Source organism: Mustelus asterias, chromosome 12 (assembly GCF_964213995.1).
Source record: "Mustelus asterias chromosome 12, sMusAst1.hap1.1, whole genome shotgun sequence".
In the NCBI taxonomy this organism is placed as follows: Eukaryota; Metazoa; Chordata; class Chondrichthyes; order Carcharhiniformes; family Triakidae; genus Mustelus; species Mustelus asterias.
This window is the reverse complement of record NC_135812.1, coordinates 41,607,034-41,624,079: the sequence shown is the minus strand read 5'-3', so window position 1 is coordinate 41,624,079 and position 17,046 is coordinate 41,607,034. Positions and strand designations below refer to the sequence as shown.

General features: G+C 42.8%; 1 protein-coding gene across 3 annotated transcripts in view; it reads left to right on the top strand.

The window, feature by feature from the left end:
- hip1 (huntingtin interacting protein 1) overlaps positions 1 to 17,046 on the top strand; it is a 277,810-nt gene that overhangs the window by 237,230 nt on the left and 23,534 nt on the right. For all 3 annotated transcript variants that reach the window (XM_078225078.1, XM_078225080.1, XM_078225079.1), the window contains 8 exons: positions 2,113 to 2,229; positions 2,948 to 3,049; positions 6,067 to 6,261; positions 7,015 to 7,162; positions 8,283 to 8,369; positions 13,426 to 13,533; positions 15,113 to 15,249; positions 16,027 to 16,137. In XM_078225078.1, coding sequence (XP_078081204.1) covers positions 2,113 to 2,229; positions 2,948 to 3,049; positions 6,067 to 6,261; positions 7,015 to 7,162; positions 8,283 to 8,369; positions 13,426 to 13,533; positions 15,113 to 15,249; positions 16,027 to 16,137 — 1,005 coding nt within the window. The remainder of the gene's footprint in view (positions 1 to 2,112; positions 2,230 to 2,947; positions 3,050 to 6,066; positions 6,262 to 7,014; positions 7,163 to 8,282; positions 8,370 to 13,425; positions 13,534 to 15,112; positions 15,250 to 16,026; positions 16,138 to 17,046) is intronic.

Here is a 17,046-nt window from a genome sequence, read left to right as displayed (position 1 = left end):
AGAAGATATTTGCAGGGTGATATGTATATTTCCTTCAAAATGCTGGTAAAGGTGCAATGGACCAAATGGCTGCCTTCTGAGCTGTTGTAAGATTCTTTGGTTGGTGTGCTGAGAGCCAGGTAATGAAATACACCAGTCAACCTCCTACAATTCTCAGGTTGGAGTTAAGACCTGGGTAATATTGAAAAGTTTAAGTCATAGAATCCCGACAGAGCAGGAGGCCAATCGGTCTGTCGAGTCTGCACTGACTCTCTGACAGTGTTTACACAGGTCCTCCCCCTGCACATTGATCTTGCCTAATCCAGCTAATTTACGCATCTTGGGACACTAAGGGGTGATTTACCATGGCTGACCAGCACTGGACTGTGGGAGGAAACGGGAGCACCTGGAGGAAACCCATGGAGAATGTGCAGACTCCACACAGGCCAGAATTGAACCCGGGTTCCTGGCACTGAGAGACAGCAGTGCTAACCACTGTGCCACCATTCGTAAAGTGTGATAACAAAATCCTAATAAATGAATGATGTAGTTGGAACATAAAATGAATAAATTAATGGACTATCATTAAAAGTGGACTAATAAATTAATGGAACAGTGGGTGTGCTAACGATTTAATGAATGAATTAATAGAGTAGGAGTTTTGCTGCAGGAAATCAATCAATGAATGGAGCAGTTGACACCTGCCTTGCTATTTTGGCTGTTCTTGCTTCTTGCTGCAAGCTGACTTTCCTTGTTTTCATGTCCTCTTTACTTTAAATGTGAAATAAGTGATTGCCATAAACTTTCTGACTGCGGAGATAAGTTGAAAAGAAAAACATTTAAAAGCTGCTTTAAATAAAGCCCTATTGTTCACTAAAGCACTTGTTAATATTGCACGGTTTGAGTGCTCCTGAGAAATTATTTCTGATCTAATTTAGTGATTTGGAAAGTTTGCTGGAAGCAGATTTCCCAGTTAGAATGCGAGAAACCCATTAAGCCAGGAGTTGGATGGGGAGATGGGTTCTGGACCTCTAATCTCTCTGAGATATCAGTAGCCCAAATGTGGGGCATGTTGTCCAAGTTACTTGAGAGGTCTGGTGGCTGGAACATAGAAAACGTGTTGTCAAGGTAGCAGTTTACGTAGAAGAATTACACTTATAAATGGCTGCATCTGAGGACATTCTCCATGTTGGGATAAAACATGACCATAATTCTTGACCAGTAGAGTAGCATTTGCTCAGTTTTTCCTTGTGAATACCTGTATATAGATTTTTATGGTTAATGACACATCCCATGAATAAATAAATATTATTGGAGCTGAGGAATTACATTAATAATCAGATACAAACATTTGTTGAAATAGGCAATATCAAAGCCAAGTAATTAAGTAAACATTAGAATACATGATTGAAATAGATCAAGGATAAAAGCCAGTTAATTAAATCAGTAGTATTGGGAGCCTGGCTAGACTGTTGAGCATTACCTGGAGTTGAGTCATGTAATTGATATCAAAATTAATTAATCAAAGAAATAATAGTTTAACTGGCTGGAGGAATTACTCATTGCAGCTGGGAGGCAGAGACAATAGCGTTTGACATTAAGAAATCAGTCTTATCTGTAACAAGAGCGACTTTAAGAAAATTGGTGAAAGATGTGTTTTTTTAGGCTGCAAGTCCTGATGATCTAGAATGCTCTGACAGGGTGGTGGAAGCAAAAACAAATTAAAGAAAACTTTGGGTGCCCCGGGGAAAGAAGAAGGGAATGGTACTATTTGGGTGGGTCTTTCAAAGGGTTGACACAGACATGATGGGTCAGATGGCCCCTTCAGTGCTGTATGATTCTGGTAAAAGCCCTCCTGTGCTTCACAGGAAGATCTCTGGAGAGAGAGGGGCTTTTGAAGATGTGGGGGGGTGCGATTGGAGATCATGGCAAAACGGTTTAGGGATGATCTTTGTTGGAGAGGTTGTTAACCAACTCAAACGAGGTGTTTGAGAATGATGCATGCTGATGAACTCTGAGTGTCTCTGAGCCAAGGCATGCTCCGGATGTGTTCTCTGGCCTACTGTGAGGTGTGAAAGTGCAGACTGATTACCCCATTGTCCAGGCTGACTGTTCCTGCTTTAATTCATATAGAACGCAGAGGTAACAAAGCAAATGACATCGTTTCGCCAGACGCAGGAGGACATGGAGCAGGTGAAGAAGGAGCTGGAGGAGACAGTACATCAGCTGAAAGAGGATATTCAGCAGCAAGTGAGTGAAGCGGCTGAACCAGATCACAGAACGAATCCCTGTCCAGTGATGATTGAGCTCAGGACCTGTGTAACCTCCAATGCTGGTGCAGCGGTCCCAATCCAGCAAAGAGGGAGACTCATCTTCCATCTGTTGCACTCTTCTGTAGAACGTTTAATTTGTGACCTCCTTTACCCTCACTCCATCTCTCATGCTGGGATCTATTTCCACGCACTGCCGTCCATCCCCATGTACCTTGCCAACTCGCCACCCGTCCTCAAACTTCTCCACCTCTTGAGTTCACTCTGATTTTATGATGCTCCTCAAAACCTACCTCTGACCAAACCTTTGCCACCTGTCTGAATATTATGTGCTGCTCAATGTCACGTTTTGTTTGATAACATTCCAGTGAAACATCTCCCTATGTTAAAGGCATTGCATAAATGCAAGCTGTTGCTCGCATGTTGGCAGGACCTTTAACCAACAGCCAAACCCAATCCTGTGCATCCACAGACAGTTCTGGCAGGGGCTGCTAAATAGAGATGCAGCTGGTTGCATTTCTAATGGGTAATGGATCATTTGTTGGCGTTGATGTGGAGATGTGTAAAGGGAAGGATTTTTTTCCTCCTGAGACTGGGGCCTATTTTTTTCTGGAGGCTTTTCAACTCTTTGAAAATGTGAAATTGCAGTCAGTCCGCTGGCTTTCCTGCTGATAAATTTCTCTTTGCTGAAACTACAGGCTCAGGAGCAGACATGTGCCTTCGAATCCCTGCAGAAGGAACTCCGATCCAGGAATGAGGTGTTGGAAACCCTGAAAAGCTCGCACGCTGACTCTCAGCAGGTGAGGTTACATTTGCAGCCTCCAAGCTTAGAGACCGGGGTCAAGAACTCTTTGTTCTGTTTGGTTAGTCCAAGTAAGTTAAACTAAAAAAGTTAAATTAAAATCACTCAGACAAGGGCTGTGAACTGGACCATCCAAACCAGAGTATCCCAGGTTTGGTTCAGATCTCTTTTGTTGCATTACCTGACTTCAGTTGAGGTGGAAATTGAGACGCTATAAGCAACCCAAGCACCCCAGAGAATAAAAGGGAAAAATGGGCTCATGATCACCACATTTGCTGGCAAATCTGAAGTGTGTACTTGTTGAGTGAAGAGAGGATTACTGTTGGATGTGACGTTATGCATGATTAAATTAAATGCACCGATCTACGTCCACCCTCCCCAGCTGTCACTCCCAACAAGGGAAGCATGGGTCAGATGCAAGGCAGCAGCTTTGGAGCACTGATTGAAATTGGCAAATTTGCCCTTTTTGTATATCCTGACTTGCTCTGAATGTGTATTTTTAAATTCTAAAATCACCGCACATTTTCCCAACGAGGCGGTACTCATTGTAATGTAGAATTTTAGAGACCTGGCCAGGTTAGCGGGGTGGTGGTTTGGGGTCGGGGGTTTTTCTTCAGGTGACAATCACCCTCCCGCTTCCCCACCCTTGCAGGATAGAGATTAGGCATTTGCTGTTTGAGGTGTGCTGAGCAGGAGAGAAGGAGGCTCCTTGCTTTTCTAGCTTCCCCAGTAGGGCTGCATTTCAAATTGAAATGTCAAGATGATATTCACATTGCTGTCATTCGTGTTGGAGAATCATTTTGAGATGAAAGCCAGAATCTGAAGCAATGACCTCAACCTTTTAGTGAGTGCGGCTGGTAATACATGTGAGATCATTATTGTGATTCTCGAGACACTGAACTGAACATGGCCACCACGCTGATAAGGTTACTCAAAGTCTCTGCAATGAGAGTGAATCAGGGTTGAAACTTGCTCTAACAAGTGTGTGAGGTGCTTCAGCACGTGGGAAGCACACAGTTATTTTGTGAATGCAAAGGGAAGCATTGCAGAGGTTGGAGGCAATGTAGTTCATTCACTAATGTTTCTGACTGAAAGAGACTTTAACCTGGATTTGGATTAATTTGTCTCATATTGGTCTAACTATCTGTACATATTGCAAAGTGGTTAAACAAGCAGTGATTATAGTCAAGTCATTTTATTCAGTTAACAGAAATACAGAGTAATTGTTACATGGTGAGAGATTGGGAGGTGTTGATGTCCAGAGGGTGTCCTTGTTCACAAATCACTGAAAACTAATGTGAAGGTGCAACAAGCAATTAGGAAGGCAAATGGAATGTTGGCTTTTGCAAGAGGATTTGAGTACGGAATAAGGAAATCCTGCTGGAGTTGTATAGAGCCTTGGTGAGACCGCATCTGGACTATTTTGCACAGTTTTGGTCTCCTTACCCAAGGAAACATATTCTTGCAACAATGCAGCACAGGTCCATCTGGGGCAGAGGAGCAATTGAGGAGATTGAACCTGTACTCTCTAGAGCTTAGAAGAATGAGAGGTGATCTTATTGAAGCATACAAAATTCTTCCATTTCTCGTAAGGGTAAATGCAGAAAGTATGTCTCCCCTGGCTGCGATGGGGAAGACCTAGAAATGGGGCCACTCTCGGAACAATATTTGGCCATTTAAGACTATGATGGAACTTCTTCACTCCGTGGGTGATGAATTTTAGGAATTTTCCATCCGAGAGGGTTGCAGAGGCTCATTTATATCTATATTTATAGATTTCAACGATTTCAAGGGATAGTGCAGAAAATGGTACCGAGATGAAGATCAGCCATGATCTAGCTGAGCGGTGGAGTAGACTCGAGGGCCAAATGGTCTACCTTTGTTCCTATATTTCTAACCCTCTGTTCCTTTATGAAAACGGAACATGCTGCAAGCATTCAGCAGATCAGGTATCACCTGCAAGAGTTAAAGGCTTACATTATAAGGACCAGTTGCACTCACTAGGTTTGTATTTCCTTGAGTGTAGAAGAGTAAGGAATGATCCAATTGAGGTCTTTTGAGATGATTAAAGGAGTTGATATGGTAGATGGAGAACAACTGTTTAGTCCAGAACAAGGGGGAATAACTTGAAAATTAAAGCTAGGCTTTTCAGGGTTGATGTCAGGAAGCACTTTTATACTCGGGCTTGTGAAATCTCGAGCACTCTCTCAAAAATACTGTCAAGGCCGAGGTCAATTGAGAATTTCAAAATGGAGATTGCTAGACTTGGGGAAAAGTATTCAGGGTTATGGGACCAAGGCAGGTAGATGTAGTTAAATTACACATCTGCCATGATCTAATTGATTGGCAAAACAGGCTGAAGGGCTGGATGGTCAACTCCTGTTCCTGTGTCTCTAGAAAGAAAGAAAGTGTTTACATTTGAGGTCTATGACCATTCATTCAAATGTTTGTTTTTTACCCTTTCTATCAAGGTTTGCACTAAGTTAACAACAGAATTTGAACTTGTAATGTCCTAAGTTAGGAGTTGTGGGTTTTACACAAAAAGAAAAGACATAGTTTGCACACGCAGATTCAAACTAACACACAACAAACATACAGATTTTATTGAAAGAGATGTTCTTTGCACTGCACAGAGTACAAACTGATAGTAAAGCCTGTACAGTTTGCCTGCGCAAACACCCTAACGACATCACCTTCAAATCATGTGAACAGCTCTTAAAGCAACTGTGCAACCACTTAAATATATAACAAAACTAAAGTGCAGTTGCAACAATGTAAAACAGTTCAATTGTTATTAATAATTGAAAGTGTATTCGTGTTTGCTTCATTGTGGTATACACATTACTATATAACATCTCTTTTTTTAAAAAAAGGGGACAAATAAAATACTTTAAAAAAAATTACCTTTCAATCCCTTTTAATTTTTAAGCTTTAAAACATTGTGGAAAATATATGTTTATTTTATTCAGTAAAGTTCAAAATACTTTCTCACTTTGTTTCTCCTCTCTCTGTTAGGCAAGCACAGTTATGGCATCAACGATTGAATCCCTGACATCGGAAAAGGAGGCATTAAGTGAGGCTGCTAATCAGAAGGAGAGTACATTAAGCAGACTACATGATGAGTTGGAGCAGCTGAAGGAGACTCTATCAGCAGAGAGGGACAATACCAGCCGAACGGTTGAGGGGCTGCAGAATCAGCTGAATGAAAAAGTGAGCATCGAGTGACACTAGTTAGGATTCATGTATCAATAAGAAATTCAGTCTCTGACAAGGTGGCACAGTGGTTAAAAGCGCACCTTCACTGCGCCAGGGGACCCAGGTTCGATTCTCGGCTTAGGTCACTGTCTGTGCGGAGTCTACACATTCTCCCTGCATCTGCATGAGTTTCCACTGGTGCTCTCGTTTCTTTGCACAGTCTGAAAGACATGCTGGTTAGGTGCATTGGCCATTCTAAATTCTCCCACAGTGTACCCGAACAGGTGCTGGAGTGTGGCGACTAGTTTTCACAGTAACTTCATTGCAAAGTTAATGTATGCCTACTTGTGACACTAAAATAAACTTGAACTTATCTGACAACAGTAGAACACACCCAGTTGAAATGCACACTGGGATGAATATTCTGCTTGTGGCTGTGTTATTTTTTTTGGATGGATTTTTAACATCCACCAGAACCATTTAAAATATTATCTAAAGGGCAACACTTGCTGATAATACAGCACTCCCTCTGTACAGAACTGAAGTATTGGTCTAGATTGTGTGCTGAACTACTCGGTAATGAGAGTTGTACTAACTGCACCAGATTGTCTCTCAATGTTCCTGTGCTCTATCTGCAACAATTTCACACAAGCCACCCAGACCCCCGCTTCCCAGACTGGGTGTTGTTTGTGTTCCTGCTGTGTAACTGGACTGGCTGTATACGTTTCGAATAGACCGTGGTGACTTCACACGTTCTGTATTCTTTAGGAAAACCACGAGCAAACTCTGGAGAAGCAACTACTCGATGAACAGTTTGCTCTGCTGCGCTGTGCACTGGAGGAGGCAGAGGGAATCGTTCAAGATGCACTCAGCAGGTTGGATGATCCCCTTCACGTTGGCTGCACGAGCTCTGCAGGTAAATACAGAAGGCAAGAGGTGATGGGGCTGGATAGGATTTGAACCAAAATGTAGTTTAATTAGTTAATAATAAGGATGTGTGAAGTGATTTTGAAGCTGATCGAGGTTTGAGATCGGAAAAAGTTGTTTTTGCACTTAGATTTCAGGTGCTAGGAAACACATTATGGCCGGAATATTGTTGTCCTTCAACCACAGTTCAAATGGAGCCCAGCATGAGTATCTTTGGTCCTCATTACATCAGGACATCGTGCCAATACCCTGAACTGCTGAGAAAAGTGGAAGCTCCTGCAAGCTTTCTGAGCTAACACCATTAGCTGACTCTCTTCTATAGAAAGCCAGAATCTGAATTCACCCTTTCATCCTGTTGATAGCTGAGAGGCAGACAGTCAGGACAGAGGCAATGAAAGCTACAAGTGTCTCTCCCTGTGACTTGCTCAGACACTTTTAGGAATTGGGTGATGTTCTGTACTGGAATATCCAGGTGTCATGGCACATACCTACGGACCTTTGGCAGACTGGATAGTCAGTGATAGACAAAATCATTTTGGATGTTCAGTTAACTGTGCAGTGAGTAAAATCCAGCAGCAGCAATCATTGAACTGGAGCACCATAGAACAGTGAGCTTTATCCCTGTGGAACATGAGCAGCATCAAACAGTAACTGCACGTTGCTGCTTTTAATTGCATCACTGTTGGGATGCACAACTCTTGCTCACAGAAATGGGTGGAATCAGCTCAGCCACTCACTGTCTCCTCAAAATGAACTCTGACTTTGGTAAAAGTCAGAAGGTAATTGTGAGAGCCTGTTCCTAGCATGGCGCCTTGCTGGACACAGTGTGAGTTGGAGATGGGATTATAATGTGATGGAGGTAGTACTGTATCAGCCACTCCCATTTTGTGAGGCTGCATACCAAGAATCTCGCCTTGGAAAATTACCCTGGATCTGCAAGGATTGTGTGATTTACACAAAATTACTGGCGATAATGCCCAGCTCTTCACAATCCCCAGATAACACCTTTCTTATGCCACACATTGTATGGTCGATGCAGCTTGAGTCAAAATAATGAGAGAAACACATAACCTACTGCGATCCTTACTGTAATCAATTGCTTCCTGCAGATTATCTTATCACGAGATGTCAAGCTGCAGTGGATTCTCTCAACAGGCTCCAGGATGGACACACAAAGTATCTGTCTGACACATCAGGTAGGGTTCCAGGAAATACCTGTACGACAAACCAGCTGCAACTTTGGATGACATTTGACCCTATTCAGGCATTCCAGGATTGCTTTTAATTCCCTTTTGACTGAAGCAGATGGGAGCCTCATTAATGTATTTAATAGGGGCAGCAGAGTGACTCAAAGACTGGTGTGGGCGAAGTGGGTTCTGATTTCGTGGGGTACTGGGAACAGTACTGGCTGTCCTGTTGGGACGGTCTACACCTGAACTGTGCTGGGGCCAATGCTTTTGCAAATCTCACCAATAGGGAAGTAGAGAGGGTTTTAAACTAAATAGTAGAACAAGGGATCAAATGTAAAAAGATGTGGTATATCAAAGAGGAGAGACAAAGGGAGGACAATAGTAAATTGGGAAATAAGCGTCAGGGGATGGCAGGAGGAGGAGGCAGAGAAAATCTCAAGAATTCCACAATCAAGGCTAGATGTCACAAGGATAACAAGAAGTAAAGGCTCTGTACCTGAATACACAAAACATTCGTAACAAAATAAATGAATTGATAGTACTCTTTGAAGTAAATACATATGGTCTGATAGCCAACACAGAGCTGTGGCTGCAGGATGATGAGGATTGGGTCCTGAAGATTGAGGGATATATGACATTTAAGAAGATTAGGAAGCTAGGTAAATGTGGAGGGGTTGTGCTGCTAATCAAGGATGGCATTGGTTCTGGAGATCAGGATGTGGAATTGATCTGGGTAGAGATGAGGAATAGTAGGGGAAAGAAGTCACTAATGGGTGTAGTCTACAGGCCTCCTCACCATAATGTAGGGCAATGTATACAAGAAAAGATATTGGGTGCGTTTGATTAAGGGATGGCTATAACCATGGCTAACATAATGGGGAAGGTTGCTGTCTTTAAAACCTGATGTATGTGGAGCACCTGAATAATACTGCACTTTGTCTGATGGCCATTTTGAAATAGTTGTAATGTTCTTTCAGATGTTTTATGAATTGAATATATTTTTGCAAAAATAAACTGGAAAAATCAGGTTGGCAATAGTAGCCTGGATAAGGAGTTCACAGAATGCTTTTGTGAGAGTTTCTTAGAGCAGCACATTTCAGAACCAAGCAGACAGCAGGTTTTATTAGACTTGGTATTGTGGAATGTGATAGGATTAATTAATGATCTCAGAGTAAAGGCGCCCCTAGGTAGCAGTCACCAAAATATACCTGAATTTTGCACCCAGTTTGAAATGGAGAAGAGTGGGTCTAAGGTTAGTATTTTAAACTTAAATAAGAGCAACTATGTGGGCAGGAAAGCTGAGCTAGCTGAAGTGAACTGGGATACTGGGCTTTGGGGATAAATCGACAGAAACGGTGGCAGAAATTTAAGGGGATATTTCAGAATACTCATAAATATATTCTTACTATGAAGAAAAATTCTAAAGGGAGAACCCACTATCTGTGATTAACTATTCAGGCACAGTACGTAATTAAGAAAGCTAATGGATTGCTATCCTTTATTATGAGAGAAATTGAACATAACTGAATGTTAAGCTTCAGTTATATAGGAGATTGGTGAGACCACAGCTCAAATACTGTGCAGAGCTTTGGTCTCCTTATTTAAGGAAGGATTTAAATGCATTAGATTTGGTTCAGAGAAGATTTACTAGATTGATACCTGGAATGAGTGGGTTGTCTTATGAGGAAAGGTTGGATAGACAAGGCTTGTTTCACTGGATGAAGAAAGTGGCAGACCCACAAGAGGCCAGAATTGGATTAGCACAGAGATCCAGGAGGGCCACTCCCCGGAGTACTGTGAAGTTTTGGTCTCCACATTTAAGACAGTACAGCCGAAGGTTCATTAAATTGGTCCCTGGGTTGAGAGGATTGTCCTATGATGAGAGGCTGAGTATATTGGGCTTTTATTCGGTAGACTTTAGAAGAATGAGAGATGATCTTATTGGAACATATAGGATTCTGAAGAGTCTTAATGGGGTGAATGTTTCTTTCCACTGATTGGGGTATCTAAAACAAGGAGGGTGGGGGGGGCGGGGGATCATTGATGATTTAGGTCTGAAATGAGGAGAAATTACTTCGCTCAAATAGCTTTGAACCTTTGCATTTCTCTACCCCAGAGGACTGTGAATGCTCCATCATTGAATGCATTTAAGGTTGGGATAGACAGATCTTTGGGTTTCAGGGAATGGAGTATGGAGAGCAGGCAGGAAAAGGGAGATCAGTCATGAATGTATTGAATGGTGGAGCAAGCTCGATGGGCCATCTAGTCTAGTCCTGCTTCTATTTCTTGTGCTCCAGGGCTGGAGATGGTAGAAAGGAAAGGACATGGAGAAGTTTGAATATGAGGAAGAGGATTTTAATTTGGGGTGTTGGTGAATTGGGAGCCAGTGTCGCTCAGCAAGCATAGAGGTGATGGCTGAACGGAACTCAGCAGAGTGGTGGCTGATGTTAAGTTTACGTAGGGTGGAAGATGCAGTGAGCAGAGAAAATGAACTGTCAGATAGTAAAAGCAAGAGTGACGGTTTCACCAGCAGATGAGCTGTCGCAGGGCAGAGTCAGTGTTATGGAGATGAACGTAGGTGGTCTTGGTGATGGAGAGAATGTGAGGTCAGAGCACAGCTCGAGGGCAGAAGGGAAGCTGATGTTGTGGATAGTCTGTTAGCTGGAGACTGACTGCGACACAGATATATTCAGTGGTGATTTGCATTTGTGACTATTATATCAGGATAATGTGTGCATTATTATATAATGCTCTGTACTATACAGGTTGTAAGCACACTAGGATAGGTATCCCAACAGATATTCGACAAGGAAAGGATAAAGCTTGAATCCCCTTCACCTTAATTCCTCTCCAAGGGAGTGACTGTTTCCCAGCCTACAATTGGGAGTGAATAATGCCCACATTTGTCTCAATTGGATTGAATTTAGGTTTACCTTGCTAACCTTCAATTAGAATATCCACAAACTACTGAACAAATAGCCAAACATTTGCAAAATTAACAATCAGACAAGGCATGATCTTGAGAATTGTTTATTAACCTCAAATCATAAATAAACCAAACCAGAACACACAAGTCAATAGCAGCTGGGATTAACTGTCACATGAGTACTGTGGTACCAGGGTAAATGAGCATCAATTGGATTGCTGATCATCAAGTTATAGTTGAGAGTGATGTACGTTGTTGAGGTGTATTTGGATTCAATATCTTCAATAGCTCACACAAAACAGCATTACGTAGGCAGTCTGTTAGATTAGAGTCTGAACTGCTTGATTGAACAGGCTGTTCACCTTTAGCTGGGATGCTGAGGTATTAGTCGCATTTTGTGGAGGTGCTATTTGTTCCACTTGAATCCTCTTCCCCATGGTAAATCTGTTTCTGGACTGGATGCCATAAATCTTTCCTTCCCCAGTTACAGGAAAACGTACATATTTCGATGACATTCTTGTGTCTTCCTGGTAGATCAGTGATTCTGTCATTGTTCTTCAGGTGGGACGGTGGGGAGCTCCATCTACAGCCTCTTTGCATTGGATGCACCCTACCCCCACCCCCTGGCGAAGGTCTGGGTCCCTGGCCTTTCCACCGACACCCTGACCTGCTCAGGCCTCGCCGCTCTGAGACCCCCAAACTAATCTTGGCCTGGGGTCTTTGGGCACTGCATGTAGTTCCAGTCCTGTCCACTGCATTTTATGGCACTGCTGGGATTAGAGAGTTACCAGTCCATTTGATTGGCCAGTAATTTTGTAAGGCGAGACTTCCTCTAGTGTCAGAGGTGGAAGTTCCATCTCCCGTCAATTAACACAGAGCATAGATGCAGGGCAGGCAGTATTGGCGGGGATGCATTCACCATCGACTCTACTTTGCAATCCTAAAAATCCTGGTCTTGATTTTTCAAGAAATGTCCTTCATTCCATTCAGCAATTTAAAAACAAATATTCGTGGGATGTAGGTATCACTGAGCAGGTTAGTATTTACTACCCTTTCTAATTGCCCTTCAGGCAATTGAGTGACTTGCTGACCTATTTCAGAAGGCAGTTAAGAGTTAACTACATTGCTGTGGGTTCAGACAGGATAAGGGCAGCAGATTTCCTTCCCCAAAGGACAATACTAAACCAGTTGGGTATTCATGACAATCTAGTAGGTACAAGGCCACATTACTGATACAAGCTCTTTGTTCATAATTTGTTTAATGAGCTGAATTTTTAAGTTCCACAGTTGCCATGGTGGATTTGATCTGTGTCTCCAAATTATGAATCAAGGTCTTTGAATTACCTACCATATAGCAGCATGTTACTGTAATCCAAACATGGGTCAGAAAAATTCACTCTAATTTTTGGTGTAAATATCTCCAACAGCTGTTAGTGCCACTGCTAGGCTCAGATTGTTGACCGCTGCATAAATCCAGATATGTCACGTGTAATTCACTCTCCCCAACCCCTCAGCTTCTTCTCAGTATAGAGAACTGATATTCTGTTGTCAATTGGGGAGTTGCACATTCATCTTTCCTTCTGAAAAATGCTAACCTGTGGCATTGATTGCATCTACTTCTCTAGCCCCTGAAAACACCTAATTTCCACTGGATTCCCAATTCTTGGCCATTAGCCACAGTTCCACCTGGCTGCTGACTCCATTTTAAGGGAAAATTGTTAGACCATAGAGCCTGTGAGGTATTTAACTTGTATTTATTGTGTGTCACTGATCAAAAATTGGAAGAAAGAGAGAAATTAATTCACTGTTGCTGCTCTTGAATATTATAGTAAACTTCTTGCTGGAAAGCGCTTGCGCGCAAGTATCAGATGAGGACAGGATCAAGCTTGACTGAGATTCCTCTATGGATGAATGAATTTTAGACACAGCAAGTGTATCATTGCCATGGGTACTGGAGAGGGGCTGGCACCTATACAATTGTGTGGCAGTAGGAGTCAGTACCTTCAAGAGAGGAAGGGTGGGATAAAATAGTTTGTAAAGAAGTGGGAATGCTTAGGGTCTCTTGGGTAAGCTGTTATGGTTGGAATTGTGCTGTGCTTCTCTTACGGTATTTTAAGTCTCTTTTTAACTTTCCAGATGTCAGCAACCTTCTGCAGTCAGTCACTCTTTTTACCCATTTGATGGGAGACACTATTGTTCAGGGCAGTGCCACCTCCCATATGGTGCCAATGGAACAGGCAGATCGTAAGTAATACTCTCAATCTGCTTTATCATCTGTGTTGACCCAGAAGTTTACACTTGCTCACATGCGTGCACACATGAGCACTGTGAACTATACTAAAGCTGGCTCACTATTTCTAAAATATACACAGGCTCAGATCTATTTTGAAGAAACAACCTGGATCTTGAACTCTGAGGAGGTAAAGGGTTCTCACCATGAGTAGTGGGTGACTGTGAAAAATCCTGATACCTCAATCACAATGTAAATTACAAGAGAATAATTTGTGTCTGAAATATGCAGCTGTGTCACTATATATTCCGTCATCTTATGCTTTGTATTCCCCTTTTTAAAGATTTGTTAGCAGAACGATTTGAGCATTCTTTCAACCTGGTTTTACAGTCCTGTGTTACAATTAAGTACTTCCAATGACGTTCTAAATAAAGACACTATTATTACGAGATTGGAAGGTTTCCGGTCCTGCGCTGAGTTAGCTCATTTCACCCCCGAGTACTTGAGTCACACAATTGTTATGGCAACAAGGAGGCCATTCAGCCCATTGTGTTTGCACTAGCTCTCCAAATCAACCTTGCAACTTAGTGCCATAATTTCTATTCAAATAATCATCTAATGGCTTAATTGAATAGTCACAGGATAGTCAATGTAATCTGCTGGCACTTGCTGCAGTCTGCTTGTACCTGGAGTTTGGGTGAGGACGTGGATGGTCAAACTGCTTTCCACAGTCCACCATCTAATTGTTAATCATAGAATCCCTACAGTGCAGAAGAGGCCATTTGGCCCATCGAGTCTGCACTGATTCTGACAGAGTATGTTACCCAGGCCCACCCTTCCTGCTCTACCTCTGCAACCTCACACATTTACCACGGCCAATCCACCTAACCTGCACCTCTTTGGAGTGTGGGAGGAAACAGGAGCACCCAGAGGAAACCCATTCAGACACGGGGAGAATGTGCAAACTCCATGCAGACAGCCTTCCAAGGTCGGAATTGAACCCGGGTCCCTGGTGTTGAGAGTGCAAATCACTGTTGTTCACACTTTGAGAAGAAATTGGGAGAAAACAGAATTTTAAAAAATTTCAGCACATTCTGGGCCTCTGGGTGAAGCAAAAAAACATTTTGTTGTGGTTTGCATTGAATTAGATGGTGATGGCGATACTGTTAACAAATGGTGTAATAAATAATGGCAGCTGAATCGCTTAAAATAATAAGTTGATCCAGAAGAAAGTCTTAAAAGTTAATGGAACTGTTATTGGTCATGAGCAGGACCATTGTATTGAAAGCAGTGCATGGGAGGCTCCAACTTATCTCTCTGGGTGCTCATCATCTGCAGAAAAGCAAGAGTGTGCTCAATGGTGGCCAGCCACAGATTAGAATGAGACTGTTTCTTGTAGTACCACATTAATATCAACTCAATCAACATTGGCTAGAGATGGTGCATTCAACTATTCTCCCTACACATTTCTCTTTCTTGGTTCTGCCACCCCCCGCCCCTGGCCATCAAACCCCTGTCAGCTGGTTATGTCTGATTGTAATTTTTGTTCCATGTCTATTATTTTGTCCATACATTATGTTTTCTAATTGCTAGGTCTGTTGGAAGTGTGCAAGCAGTGTGGGAGTGAGGTACTTGCCTACTTCTCCAGTTTGAAGGACGCTACCACTTTGAGCACTGCGGATTGTACTAAAGTGAGGGAAGGTCTGAGCCAGATAAACGCAATTGGGGAGGTGAGAGGCAGACATTGCTTTCTTAAATTTGGAAAAAATATTGGATAGCCTTGCGAGTGCAACACAGCATCAAGATGCCCTTGGTTTGGTAGGAGGTTTACTCCATGCCATCAATTACCCCACAAAGTGCAGAATAGTTTGGAGGAATCTGGAATAAAAATGGGAAATTCTGAAAATACTCAGCAGGTCAGGCAGCATCTGTGGAAAGAGATCTGAAATGTTTGTTTCTCTCTATGCGGATGCTGCCTGACCTGCTGAATGTTTCCAACATTTCCTGTTTTTAATCCCCCATCCCTCACGCAGTGATTACTTTGCCTTCTAATATTCCTCCTCCTTTTCCAAGGCATTGACTCACAATGGAGTTCAGTTGGATGCCATCCAATCCCTCACTGAAGTGGCCATGCTGTGAGCCCAGATGATGAGTGTCAGTGGGTTCTCGAAGCCTGAGAGGTAAACCTATGCTGCGTTTTCCAGTAGGAGTGATCAAGAAGATAAATAGCGGAAAAGTTTTATTTTCCTCTCTCTCACTCTCTCGCGAGCCATTGGATGCAGGGGCCTGTTGTGGCCACCCAAACTGCTGCTCCAGCTGACTCAACATAGAACAAGAATCAAACCCAGATTTCATGGTGCATGTGATTAAGTTCCACTCTAGATTCATGTCCCTATTGAAAAAACTAGATCTCTTGTAACTTTGGATTGTCTGAGTTGAATTCCTTCTCAGTGCTTTGCTGTGCCCTCCATGCGATGTTACTGACTGCTGTGTGTGTGTTATTTTAGGAGCTGAGGCCTAAAGGAAGAGACATCAAACAAAAAGAACTGGGTGATCTGGTGGAACAGGAGATGGCTGCCACATCAGCAGCTGTTGAAACTGCGACTGCAAGGATAGAGGTGATTTGCATCACTGGAATCTAGGTTCATTTGATACTACAGTAAGGTTGCATCTTGGAAAAATTACTTCTGTAGTTTTGATTGGTGGATGGACAGTTGCAGACGTACATGGAAACTCTCTCTTTTGCACTTCAACAGTAAGTTATTGGAAGAGAGAAGGTGGTTGTACACTTGAAGAGACTGATGAATTCAAATGTGTGAAGGAATATTGTAACAGGGAATAGCATGATATTCTTCATTGGGTTGTCCTGTTTCTCCATACCAATGATCCAATCTGTTGTACTTCACTCGGAAGGGACAGATGATGAGGGCCCGAATGGATTCCTAATGGCACCATTTCTCTGCCCTGACCCGGTGAGGGCAATCTGGTATTCCCTTGCTCTGTTTCATGTGGCATGGTGGCACAGTGGTTAGCACCACTGCCTCACAGTACCAGGGACTCGTGTTTAATTCCAGCCTTGGGTCACTGCCTGTGTGGAGTTTGCACATTCTCCTCATGTCTGCGTGGGTTTCCTCCGGGCACCCTGGTTTACCTGCACACTCCAAAGATGTGCGGGTTAGGTTGATTGGCCCTGCTAAATTAACCCTTAGTGTCAGGGGGATTAGTAGGTAAATACGTGGGGTTATGGGGATAGGGCCTGGGTGGGATTGTTGTCGATGTAGGCATGATGGGCCGAATGGCCTTCTGCACTGTGAGGATTCTATGATTCTATGCCGTTGACAGAAAATCTTCCAAAGACAAAGCAAGCAGTGCAGAAACCTTTTGGGGGAAAATTAGAAAAAGTGTACTTTCTTACGGATACGCAAGTAAGATTTTCTTTTTCCCCCTGCAGAACGTTTGCAGTTTTGGAATTTCAGTAAAAAGGTTTGTTACGAGGAGACAGTCTAACACAGTACATAGTATGTGGC